The 13,730-nt window shown below is 38.6% G+C and overlaps 1 protein-coding gene across 27 annotated transcripts in view; it reads left to right on the top strand.

Annotated features, from left to right (window-relative positions):
- DISP1 (dispatched RND transporter family member 1) overlaps positions 1 to 13,730 on the top strand; it is a 161,392-nt gene that overhangs the window by 105,994 nt on the left and 41,668 nt on the right. For 13 of the 27 annotated variants that reach the window (XM_073338808.2, XM_073338812.2, XM_073338801.2 and 10 more), the window contains one exon: positions 10,099 to 10,638. The exons of 1 other annotated variant lie outside the window; for it this stretch is intronic. In XM_073338808.2, coding sequence (XP_073194909.2) covers positions 10,130 to 10,638 — 509 coding nt within the window. In that variant the 5' untranslated portion in view covers positions 10,099 to 10,129. Of the gene's footprint in view, positions 1 to 5,471; positions 5,625 to 9,363; positions 9,529 to 10,098; positions 10,639 to 13,730 lie in introns of those variants that run through there. 13 more of the 27 variants (XM_073338798.2, XM_073338799.2, XM_073338800.2 and 10 more) reach the window with 3 other exon arrangements.

Genomic DNA, 13,730 nt, shown 5'->3' with positions numbered 1-13,730 from the left:
GCAGATTTAAGACTTTGACATATGTTCAGTTTATTTTCACTAAAATGTTACCCGGACTGTAACAAGTAACTCCTTTCTTGTAAAAGGTTACAGCTGTTCAGAAACATTTGAGTGCCTGAAACAGAACAGTGCTAATACAAATGTCCATTGTTACTATAGTAGGTAGTTTTGATCTTTTGTTAAAGCATAATTATATGTAGTTTCTCACTTGTTTTTCAGAGTCTAAATTAACTAATGTGAGATTAAATAACTGGTTTTGAATTTAATGCAGGGATGAAGTACATTGAAAAGTATATTGCAAAAAATTATTAGGATGTCTAGCTTAATAAGAAAAATATTGCTGAAGTGCGATGGTTTTTAAAAAACATCTGTTTTTGTACATACAGTGGCTTTGGTAAAGTGTCTGCAACTACTTACGGATAATGCATTTTATTTTTATTAGCAAGTAAACTGATATAGTGGCTAAAATAGCTCTGCTTGATATGCATTGACGTGCATATTTATCACTTCAGTTGCATATTTAATACACAGTATTTTTCTCAATTAAAGAGAAAAAATTAAAATAATTAGTAATGGATTTTTTAAGGATATCCAAATATAATTTTATTTTGAAATTTGGATGTGTACAAAAAATTTCAGCATAACATTTACCAGTTTATATCATAATTACAATTCAGTGGGCATGATATAATCAAGAGATAAACAGAATTTTTTTTAGGTACAGAGCCTTTGTTAGTGCAACACACTGCTGTGGAGTGAATCTGTAAAATATACAGGTTTTTAACCTGTTACATAACATACCTTTCAATTGGCATTGTGGTGGTTGTTATAGCAGTAATTGTACCATAGCAGTGGGTTTCTTTTTGGTGTCGTTCTGCAAGTAACTCCTTGTACACACCCAAAAAGAGAGAGAGATTTTGATTTTGAGTGTGCACGGAATAGGGTTATTTTTTATAAGAGTATTAGTGATTATGAAAACTTAAGTACCCTTTATATGGTAATAGACAGGTTTCAGAGTCACTAAACTATAAATAAGATTAAGTGTAAGGACAGTACTTCAGTTGCAGGCAATGAGTTTTTACTGCTTTCTATGCTCTTAAATTTTGCTGAGCTATTTCTACTAATACACTGAGATAAATAAAACATATAAAATATAAACATATACATAAAACACTCTTGTCTATAGCTATATATCTTTTTTCAAAACAGTAATTCTTGCAGTGACTTATTATAATTCCTTCCCCCTCCCCCCGTGCGTTTCTTTTTTTGTTAAACCACAAATGTGATGGTATTAAAAACAAACAGCAATAAACTGGTAAATCCTCTTCAGGTAGTTTGCTCATACAAAATTATTAAATTATGTTTGTATATATTTATTTATACTTCAGAAAAAAGGGCTGGTCAAAGCACCACAGACGGTTCCAATAATAATCTCTTTTTCATAGCTTGTACTAAACAAGTTAACTTCTGGTTAATAAGATACTTACGAAGGTCTTAAATATATTGTTTTCCCCACCCTTGGCTCTTTTCCCCAATTCCCACTCCTTCACTTCCTAGCTGTTGATGGGTTACTTTGTGTGCCAGCTGAGTGAAATCAATTCACTAGGTGCCCATTTGCAGCATGATCTACAATCCTGGCTTGGTGACATCTGGAAACTCCCTGTTATAGGAATTGCAATTCCTGACCCAGCCTTCAATGCAGGAAATGAAATCATGGTGTCCCAGGTTTAACACAGGCCAGCTTGTTAGCATATCAAGCTGTTGAAGGGGTGGAGGAAAAACAGCTTAACAGAGATACTGAATGTGGCAAGAGAAGGAGAATAATTTTTTATTCTGTAAATTTGATGCTTTCTTCTTCTTCTTTCGTATGGCTTGGGTAGGTAGCAACAACTACATGCTTTATTGTGATTGTACCCTAACCATTACTGCATGTCACAAATATTTAGATTACTGAAAAGCTATTTATCTGCAAAGAAAGGCATGAATATATTCAAAAGTGAGACTATTATGCTTCTGGTCCACCTAGTTCCTGTACAGTTAAAAAAATGCACAAATCCCAGACAAATAGGAAACAAATAGTTTCAGTACCATCAAACATCCAAAATCTAGTGGTAGCATTCATAAATATTTAACACTGGTATACTCAACATGTTAAAAAGACTGTAACATGTTTAAAAGTTAGTGTTTTAAAGGTTGCTGAGAATTTCTTATAAACAGTTGCTACTGAATAAAAACTGAAGATGTCTCTTCTTACCCCAGATGGTAAATCTTAAAGTAGACATAAACTAAGTAAATGAAAAGTGTTCTACATGTGGAGAGGACAGACCTTTGCTTTTTGTTATCTTCAAGTAGTTTTCCTTCACTAAATAATGAAGGCTTTTCAAGGACAAACTAGCGGTTTACAACAAAATAAAAAGCAAGAATCAGGAAATTGAAAACCAGCTCCCACATATTGTGAACACACAAAAATTAGATGCTAGAGAATTTTAAGAATGTCCATCTGAGAGCCAAAAACAGAGATCAACAATAATAAAGTATTTAAAAGTTTATTGACTTCTGAACAAATACTGCCTTGATAGAGAACTAGGCTCTCCCATGAAAGCCAGTATCAAAGACTAGGCACCACCTGTTACTTTTGTGAACTTTCGGGGAGGGGAAGCAATGGCAAAAAATAATGTTGGTGAAGTGAAAGGGGAGAAAGGCCTCTTCAGAATGGTTGTGCATTGAATGAATGGTATAGTAAATGGAGTCTTGGAAGGATTTATCTGAGTTTATAGAACTGAGCACAAGGTACACATTTGTGTATTAAAAAATCTGTAGTATTATGGGACTTGAATCCATTATACTGTTTCTTCTGGATGGAGAGTAATGGATAGCTAAGAGTGTTAAATATTGCTCAGTTTAAGAATGTGTCACTTCTTGCAACACTTAAGATTAAATTGTTTCAGACAAACTTTCGGCATGGGGAGATATTTTCATCTCATCAAGTATCATGCTTATTATCAGGACCATCATGTGCTCTTAAAAAAACCAAAATAAAAACCAAGCAGTTTTAATGGGCTGTTATATATATAGCCACTATATAAATCCATGGTACGCACACACCTTGAGTACTGCGTGCAGTTCTGGTTGCCCCATCTCAAAAAAGATATATTGGAATTGGAACAGGTACAGAGAAGGGCAACAAAAATTATTAGGTATATGGAACGGTTTCCCTATGAAGAGAGGTTAAAAAGACTGGGATTGTTCATTTTAGAAAAGAGGAGACTAAAGTAGAATCTGATGGAGATCTATAAAATCATGAGTGGTGTGGAGAAAGTGAATAAGGAAGTTACCCCTTCCCTTGCCCAATTAAATTAATAGGCAGTAGGTTTAAAACAAACATAAGGAAGTACTTCTTCACACAGTCAACCCTTGAAACGTGTTGCCAGGGGGTGGTATGAAGGCCAAAAGTATGACTGGGTTCGGTTCAAAAAAGAATTAAATAAATTCATGGAGGACAGGTCCATCAATGGCTATTAGCCAAGATAGGGATGCAACCCCATGCTCTGGGTGTCCCTAAGATCTTGACTGCCAGAAGCTGGGAGTAGGTGATAGGGGATGGGTAACTTGATACTTGTCCTGTTCTGTTCATTCCCTCTGAAGAATCTGGCTCCAGCCACTGTCAGAAGAAAGGATACTGGGCTAGATGGACCATTGGTCTGGCCCAATATGGCTGTTCTTATGTTCTTAACTTTTTAAAGATCTATCAATTATCTGTGCTATATAGCTGCTTCTACCAAATTTCCACTACGTCATTCACATCTGAATTTGCACTTCTGTTATTCTCAGCTGCAAGCATTATTAGTCCAGGTGGTATTTCTTGAACTAATGTTTTTTTAAGCCTGTGTGTTTTTTTTAACAAAATTTAAAGCAATGAAAATTCTTTCAGTTGCAGCCAAAGTAACAGGTGAACTTAATCCAAGTTTTAAAAGAACATGGAAGTTAAGGAACACCAAATCCTACGTTTTTAACATCGTTAGGTATTAGGTATTTCCTGAAGGCCTTGCAACCCAGATGGTAGAGAGGTCTGCTGAGTAAGCAGGGGTCCGTGTTAACACTACAAATAATAGAGGGATCACTCATAAAACTGTTCTATAACATTGCCTTTATATGGTGTAGTAGCTTCCAGATATGACAGTGCTCCAAACTATTGGCCTTGTCTGCATCACTGAAGTACCTTCTCTCAGCAATTTCCATTGTCAAGTATATAATAGTTAAAGGCAATTCTAGCTTCCTTTTGGTGGTAATCCAACTGGTGTAGTTTCTAGATGGACATTAACCTTCAAAATGCTGGCCATTCAGCCAGCCAGACCAGTGGATGAGTTTGTGTATGCTATATTAAAATAAGACTAAAGTTACAAGCAGTCTTTAAGAATCACCAGAGCTGCAGTAGCCATAGCATCAATATGTGTCTAGAGTTTCCATCCATCACTTCAAAACTTTCATTTGTAAATCTAAATAAAACTAAATTCTGGTGATATACAGCAGTGAAGTGAGTCGTTAACTGTTGAATATTCTGAAAGATTTTACTGAATCTTATTTTAGTCTTATTCATAATTCTCAATTTTTCATTTTTAAGCCGGTATGATACCAAAATCTTGATAAGAATTTGACTCATTGCCTTTTAATATCAATCTTTGTATACACTAGAGTCTGACGCAATGGAATTAGGATACTGTAATACGTTATTCTTACCTTCTACTTGCTGTGTAACTTCCTGTACTTTTTAAAACCTAATGAACTTTGAATAGAGAACAGAATAGTTCAGTGAAGTTTTCAATTAAACTCTGTATAATGAGCTAATTGAGACAAAATTCAGACTTCTTGGTGGTACTCTCTTGACAAGTGCTTTTTAGTTTATATAAAAGCAGAAGATATATCATCAAACCTAATGAATAGAAACAAACCAAACTCTTATTTTGCTTTATGACCCTTAAATTACATTGACCTCTCTCCAGTTCTGTTCCAGCAAAGCACTGAGGCTTGTGAGGTAGTCACTCCCATTTACTTGAATGAGGCTAACGTGCTTCAAGATAAACAGGTGCTTAAATGCATTGGTGGAAGACTCCATGAAAACTGACAAAATTCAAGTTTCTGGTGCCTTGAAGGAACGACTACATCAGCTTTATCTGTCACAATCCTTATCTCTTGAAATAGTTCACAAGTAGTCTGATCACCAAGAGAGGTGCTTGAACAAATACTGAGCTGTATCAAATCTTATATGCCACCTTGTGGAAGATGGCAGGCTGTAATGTGATGTGACCTGACTCGAATCAAATAGCTTCTAAACAACTCTTTCTGAAGATTGTCTCTAAATTTCCACATGAAGAGATTTCTAACATTCAGGCAGAGACCGCATCTGTTTAGAATACCATTTCATCTGGTCTTCACAGAAGATGTTAAACTGATGCTCCTTTGTGTGTTTTTAGTGAAGGCTGAAGATTCCCAGGGTGCTGTCCAGTAGTAGAAGTAGTGGATAAATGTGATGTCCAAAGCTGGCGTTCCCTTAACACTAATAAGAGGACCTAATTTCCAAGTCCATGTATGGACTACTGTATATACAGTAGCCACTCCATTTACCAGTAAGCATTGTGTATATATATTTAACAGTTTCTTCTTAAAAATTTTGAAGTATGATTTATTAAAATAGTGTAATTTTAGTAAATATTTAAGCACTTGCATGGTGCTTTTTATCTGTATATTTCAAATTGCTTTACAATCAAGTAAACGTCATCCCAATTTTTCTACAAATAGGGAAACTGAGCCACAAAGCTCAAATGGCTTGCCCAAGGGTGCACAGTGAATCAGTAGAAGAAATTATCTTAGATCTCTTGAATTCCAGTTCTGTAGTGAATCCATGGGTTTTACATGTTTTTAAACAATGTGATACTTCCTTAATAATAGAGCAGCCATTATGTAATTTTACCTATAGAGACCAACTTCCAACCCACTTTGAATGTACTTTCATATCCATTCATCTAGAATAGTTATTAGCGACATCACATAAAGACTTATTTCTTTTAATCTTTTCAGACTTGATTTAAAATGACCATGATGCTGACAAAGATTCTACATGAACTGATTATCCAGTATGATTATAGATGTTGTGGTACTTAACTGCTACAAAACATGCCACACAAAATCAGTCCTCCAAGAAGCGTTCTTACATTCATTGGTATATGCTACAAATATGTTACACTTTAAGACCAAAAACCAACAGCTTTCATCTGGCTGAAGTGTATGGGCATCTGGTATTCTTGCACACTTTGTTGTATTATTGATAGCACTAATAAATACTGATGCACTGTAATTTCCTGTTCAGAACTAATTAACAACGTCATCCTGCAGCATATCCATCCTATCCATCAATGAGCAAATATAAGCAGACAAAAATTCCTAAAATGTGGCCAGAAAACTCAATAAGAGCTTTCTTTTTCTGGATGTTGAGCTATGTCCCCTTTAGCAGCCTCTTTTCGAAGCTACCATGCAGCTCGGGAGAAAACCAGGCTGTTTAAACACAGCAGTGTTTCATATAACTAATGTCTTTTCACACTGAGACAAGCTTTAGCAGCCACTTGAATTTACTCTTCTGTGCTTGGTGAAAAGTTTTTTAAAAGGGTTGACTTGTTTGAAGCAGGGGAAGAGAATATTCAGAAAGAATTTGAGGAATTGGACCTTTGAGAAAATACTCCTGTTTAGCAAATGTGTTGGTTGTCATGTTCTGACTAGTTACTATTTAGAGTTAACTTCACAAAGAATCTGGCTCTGCATATGATCCATAACAAATAGCATTGGGTGCATTATCAGAGGTTACATTTTCCTTTAGTTTTAGAAGTTGAGGATTCGGAAGGATAACATCTGAGACACAGCACCAGAGGTTGCCACGGGCAGCATTCCATTGTGCGAAAGCACTTTCTGCTCAATATTAGTTGTTCAACCAATTGAATAGCTCAGCTGGCTGAACATTCTTATCACTCTAAATGCTCAGTGGCAGTATAGGAGAAGAGAGCTAGTTAAACTTTCTTGCTTATCTTTCATTCTTTATCTGTGTGTTATGTCTTCCTGCAAAGTCTAAGGCTATGTCTACACTAGAGACCTTACAGCGGCACAGCTGTACCGTGCAGCTGTACCGCTGTAAGATCTCTTGCATAGTTGCTCTGTGCCAACGGGAGAGAGCTCTCCCATTGACCTGGGTGGCGGGTATCCTAGGCCAGGGGAGGCTATGCCTCCCCAAACAGCCTGGTGTGGCTCCGCCCACTCTTCACCCCCAAGCTCCCTCCTGCAGTCCCTGGTGCTCTTCCATGGCCCAGGCTGGCTAGGGCTGGGGCTGGGGCAGGCTGGTCTGCCTGCTGCGGGGATTCAGAGTGGCTGGGGCCAGGGCCGTGCCACCTATCTGGCACTCGAACTGCACAGCCTGGCACTTGGACTGCGCGACCCGGCCCTGGGGGTGCTGTGGCTGCACCATCCAGGGCTGGGACTGGGGGCTACAGTGGAGTGCTCTGGGCTCCTGCAGGGGTGGAGGGTAGAAGAGGAAGGAGAGGGACGGGACTTCGGGCAGAAGGGGAGGGACCGGGGGCTAGCCTCCTCCAACGGCCTGTCAACCTGCCCCCCATGCCTGTCAACATAATTAAACCATCCCCAACAAGCAGTGGTAGCTGTGTTGGTGGGAGAAGCTCTCATGCTGACATGGTGCTATTCACTCTATCACTTACGCCGGTGAAACTTACGTCACTCGGGAAGGTGTGTTTTTCACACCCCTGAGTGACATAAATTTTGCCGACATAAGTGGGAGTGTAGACATGGCCTCAGACCAGTAAGTTACTACTCACACTTAACACCTGTCAGACTATTAATCCTAGATTTTAATGTTGCATTTAATCAATTAAGATAGCTAAAGTGGTTTTAATGACCTGATTTATCTTATTTTTAAAAGTATGAGGAAATTATTTTTAACAGTATCTTATTCTCACTCTTCTTCTATCAAAAAAAAAAATCTCCAAAGGTAACTTGTGAAACAAATTCCTATATTTTTTTGTTTTGTTTTGTTTTTTAAAATTATCCAAATAATCTTCTCATTCCTTCTTTCAAATCTTAAAACAAAATTATAGTTAAAAAGAGAGGCAGATTAGCTGTTGCTGGCACCTTAGACTCTCATTGGCTTTCAGCCACCCTCTCTCAGTTGCCGCTCCAATGTATGTAACTATGACCTATTTACTGTGTGTGTACAGAACAAAATCATCTTTAAGAAAAACTTTTTTCTTTAATACCTTTCTTTACTGTTTAAGCTAATGCTTACAGCACAGTGCACATCCTAATTGTCTTCAGGATTGCTGCTACTAAGAAGGGTGAGTTCCTCAATGAGCTCAGTGGAAAATAGCTTAAGCCTGGGATTTTGTCATATTTTAATTTTTTTTAATTGAAGTTTTGGAAAGCATGTTGGTTGTGTTAGGTATTCCTAGTTTAACTGTAGGGTTTGTGCTGCTATTATACATTATCTCAAACATCTACAGAGACTTCTAGGTGGAAAACTAAAGTGTTTTGATTTCTTTAAATAGCCTTTAAAAAGAATCTCTTCAAAATATTTATAAGCTTGGTTTTCAATGGCTAGTGGTTGATGTGAGGGGAGGGCAAAAACTGTAACCACCACGTTGATTACTGCTAAATGCTGGCTGCCATGCAGCCCTGTCTCTCTCACTAACTGTTAAAAGGTGTCAGCAAACTGCAGTGGACGGTTTTGATGGTTACTTTTAGTTTACATTGAAGTCTGTTTTTATAAATAGTACTCTTTCAGTTAGTCTTTATACTGACGGAAGTGAACTGTTTCCAGCCAGCTCAAGGGTGCACCACTGCTTCTCAACCACAAGCTGTCTGTAAACCAGAGGCAGCCAACAGTGTGTGTTCATTTGAATTATACATTTTGGTCTGGTGTCACTTTTAACTTTGGGTTTTGGTTGAACAAGTAAAAGGCCTTTGAAACAGCCACACAGCTGCCTATGGCTCACTTCCATTCCCTCCCTGCTGATACCCTTTTTTTGGAGAGAGCTCATGCTGCTCTCTGCCTCTTTTCTGTATGCAATGTAGCTCCCTGAATGGGAGGCAGGATTTGGGGAGCCCAGAGTCCAGCTCTTGAAGGACTATCTGTGCGCTCATCTGCAGGGATATTTGGAGGGCATGTTGGGGCTGGTAGTAAGAAGACTGCAAAGATCCACAGGCTGTGGCCTTCCAGGAAGCCAGCTGGCCGTAGAGACTAGGACATCCCTAAGAGCCCACTTGCAAAAAGCATTCAGTCTTCACCTTTTGCTTTTGAAAACTTTAACCTAGGGGCTCCCAGCTAAGAGGCTGATGGTTTGAGCTGTTTCCTGCTGAATTGCCTGAGGCTTTGTGCCTGTGGTAGCTACATACTACTTTGAAGACAGTTGTTTTCTTATTTAGTGAAGAGTGGAAGTTGGATAAAATCAACTATCGTGTTGACTATGATCCCCAAAGGTGATTATTATGTCACAGTTTAGCTTTTTAAAATCTGATGCATTTTTTTAATCATTACCACAAAAAAAAAACAAACCCATCTCTTATGTGGTATTTATTGTGATCTTCTTATCAGGCTTTAACTTTTTGTCTCATTTATTCTGTTGCCCAACTTAATCATTTCCACTGATGTAATAATCAGTTTTTTAACATATAAGATCTCCTTTTCAGCGTGGTTGTCCTTGATTCTTGGAGAGAAACTTATTTTTCCATTGAAGAAATGTACAACAATGATGTACTCTGCATGGAGAAACAAAAACATGTACTGAAGAACTTTGCTAAATCGGGGCTTTAGGCCTCAACAATACAGTTAGATCCACTGGCAGACCCTTATGCCTGCAGAATGCCCATGCTGTTTAATGTAGGCAAGAGTTCACCTACTCTTGGATCTAGTTGTATGGACTGGGGCCTATATGGGGATCTAGTTTCAGGACTAGGGTCTTACCGTTTTCTATATAAACTGTTTTGAATTTTTGAACACTGGAAAAAATTATGCCACCTGCTAAATTTGGTTTATTTAATTTTCTCTAGAAATACTGCAGACCCATCTAGCAGTCGGAGTATGGCTATGAACAATGGCAATAATGATTTTGTGGTCCTGTGTAATGGCAGCATCCTCTCCAGTGCTACCGGTCCCAGCATCCTTTCAGCTACTGATGGAGGCATTGCAGCCCAACACCTCCCCTCCAAGGAAGCACCAAGAGCAAAAGTGAGTCCAAATGGATGCCTGCAACTTAATGGTACAATCAAACCATCCTTTCTGCCTGTAGACAACCAAAGAACTCAACAGATGTTAACACAATGCTGCCACCCTTGCCCATACCATCATCCTTTAAGTAACCATAATAAACAGCAAGAATGTCATTCACTGGCTGGGAGCACAGCACCATCTCCTATGACTTCCTGCTGCCTGCAGGCACATACTGAATATTCAACATCTGTCTGCCAAAAACATACACCTATGTATCAGACCACCTGCTGCCTTCAACACTCCCCATCATTCTGCCTTCATCATCAGTGGCCTGACCATTTTCAACATCAGTCTGTTCAACAACATGTAGCCAGTGTAAGGTGAGTGGAATGAATTTTCAATGGTGTTCAATATGCAACTAATTCTACATGTATTCCATTTTACTTTTTACAAAAATAAGAAAAGGTCAAAAAGGAGAGTGAGTTAAATCTTTTATACATACTGTTTTGCAGACAATAATAAAATCTGAGGCATACTCCACTTAAATGCATGCAAACTGTGTGGATGATATACTTTATCTTAATAAGAAAAGGAGTACTTATGGCACCTTAGAGATTAACAAATTTATTTGAGCATAAGCTTTTGTGAGCTACAGCTCACTTAATCGGATTCATTCAGTGGAAAATACAGTGGGGAGATTTATATACACAGAGAACATGAAACAATCGGTGTTATCATACACACTGTAAGGAGAGTGATCACTTAAGATGAGCTAATACCAGCAGGAGAGCCATGGGGGGGAGAAAACCTTTTATTGTGATAATCAAGGTGGGCCATTTCCAGCAGTTGACAAGAATGTCTGAGGAACAGTGGGGGGGAGGGGGAATAAACATGGGGAAATAGTTTTACTTTGTGTAATGACCCATCCACTCCCAGTCTCTATTCAAGCCTAAGTTAATTGTATCCAGTTTGCAAATTAATTCCAATTCAGCAGTCTCTCGTTGGAGTCTGTTTTTGAAATCTTTTTGTTGTAATATTGCGACTTTTAGGTCTGTAATCGAGTGACCAGAGAGATTGAAGTGTTCTCCGACTGGTTTATGAATGTTATAATTCTTGACATCTGATTTGTGTCCATTTATTCTTTTACGTAGAGACTATCCAGTTTGACCAATGTACATGGCAGAGGGGCATTGCTGGCACATGATGGCATATATCACATTGGTAGATGTGCAGGTGAACGAGCCTCTGATAGTGTGGCTGATGTGATTAGGTCCTATGATGGTGTCCCCTGAATAGATATGTGGACACAGTTGGCAATGGGCTTTGTTGCAAAGATAGGTTCCTGGGTTAGTGGTTCTTACAATTATTTGACAAGCATCTCCATGCTTTAGAGCAGGCACTTGCAAGGTAGCAGATGGCTTCACCCTAGGGGCAGAGGGGTGGCTTTTCTTGTCCCTGTGAAAAGCCATTCAGTTTGGCTCAGCTCTAATACTCTGGGAGGAAGGGGGAATTACCATGTGTCCATGCTCAGTAGAGGCTTGTTAGAGTCTGGCAGCTAGATTTTTAGGGGATTCCATCTGGATTGCGGGTGATCTTTTGCACAGCTAAAAAGGACTTTCCTTGCCATTGCTCCTCCCAGTTGCCGGGGGGCCACTGTCACTGGGCATCAAAACTGACAGCAAGGAGACCATCTTTCTTGTGCTCTCAGTGTTAGCCTTTGTTGGAGCCCAGATGTAGAAGGCAAGGAGGAAGTTTCTGGTGAAGTGGAAGGGGTGTGGAAACCAGGGCAGAACATTCCCTCTCCAGAACAGAACCGAGGATTTCTCAGTCCCAATAGTACTCTACTGTCTAGCAAAGAGTTATGCCCTGGCAGAGTGTATGGGTAGTCCCCCACTCCACAGCAGATCAATATAAAAGGATAACAGCCCATTGATACTCCCAATCAGTAGAGCTGTTCAAAATATTTGTCAAAATAAATGTCATTAGTTTTTCAACCAAAACAAACATTTTGGTGGAAAATTTGTTTCATCTAAATGAAAAACCAGGAACCAAAATTTTGGCAGTAAAAATATTCATTTTTAGTGAAAATGTTTTGAGTTTTTGAAAATAAACTTTTTAAAATAAAAAATGATTTTCAAAACCCAAATTGATATTGTTTTTCATCAATTTTGTGATCAATTTCCAAGAGGAATTTTTTTTTTTCAAATTTTCTTGCATAAAATAAGTTTTTCACCAGCTTTCTACTTAATTGTGTTAGCTCAACTGGTAAAAGTCTGTGGGCCCAAACTTGCTGATGACCCAAGTGACAGCCAGTATAATTCCACCTAATGAATTTGTTTTCTGGTTTTTTAAGCTTACAAAATCACATACCAAAACCCTCCTGCATTATTTTAATGTTAAGGTTCAAATTCAACCACTGCACGTCTAAGAAATACCAAAATTAAGGTTAGCCTGTGCAACCTTGATTTTTCCTCTTTATGTGTTTGTATGATATAGTCTTAGTGCACAGGATGGATGCTGTTCAGGGAATGAATCAGGTTTGTGTAGTGAAGGAGACTGTTGTCTGTAGGGTAACAAGGGAGGGATCTGCAGGAAGAGAAAAGATGGTCTGGTGGATCAGGCAGTTGAATGCTGCCCAAGAGAACTTACTGGCTGAAATGGACGACGTGAATTTACGTATATTGTGATGCATTGATTTTCAAGTCAAATTTGCTCAATTTTAAAAGTAAAAAGATGTTTTTTCTAATGGCTACATGAGGGATCTTGAGGCAAGCTGCATTTTTTCCTCATTGCACCTCATCACCAGTAATAATAATTCTTTAGGATAAGTTTCAGAGTAAACTGCTACACCCATATAATCCCTATGCCAGCAATAGGGTTGCATTGCTGCAAATACAGACAGAATTTGACCCTGCAATTAAAACTTTATGTAGCATCTGCTACTATTAACTATTGGTGTTGGGGTTCTCTATCCATCATTATATGAAAATGTTCAGGACATTTTTCCTCCAAGTTTCATTCCTTTTATAGTGAGCAAGTTTTCTCAGAGGAGATTTTGCAGCACTGCTAATAGGTGGTCAGACTCTGAATTTCTCTAGCTTATTCCGAGAGCTCATTCCCCTAGCCAAATGTCTTTGATAATCTTCAGCTTGTCATTTAGGTTTCATGAGGTGACCAGGACTCTGAGGCTGGGTTCTATGCTGAGAATTGAGGGGAGATACCTTATATATGAGGAAAGTATGCTCTCATAATTATTTGAAGTGCAACACCCCCTCACCTCTCCCCCTCTTCTGATCAGAGTCATTTTGGTTTTGCTTGGGTTGAGCTAGCTGCTGTACATCTAGGTGCTGGTCTCCTGTATGTATTGTGACATGGCTTGGATGGTTGCATTCACAGAAAAAAGTGTACAACAGAATGTCCTCAATTATGCTGTTGGCAAGAGAACTGGTGTTTTGCTACCTCCCCTACAAAT

The sequence above is a fragment of the Lepidochelys kempii genome, chromosome 3, assembly GCF_965140285.1.
Source record: "Lepidochelys kempii isolate rLepKem1 chromosome 3, rLepKem1.hap1, whole genome shotgun sequence".
Classification (NCBI taxonomy): Eukaryota; Metazoa; Chordata; order Testudines; family Cheloniidae; genus Lepidochelys; species Lepidochelys kempii.
Note: the sequence above shows the minus strand (reverse complement) of the source record. Positions and strands in the feature narration are given on the sequence as shown.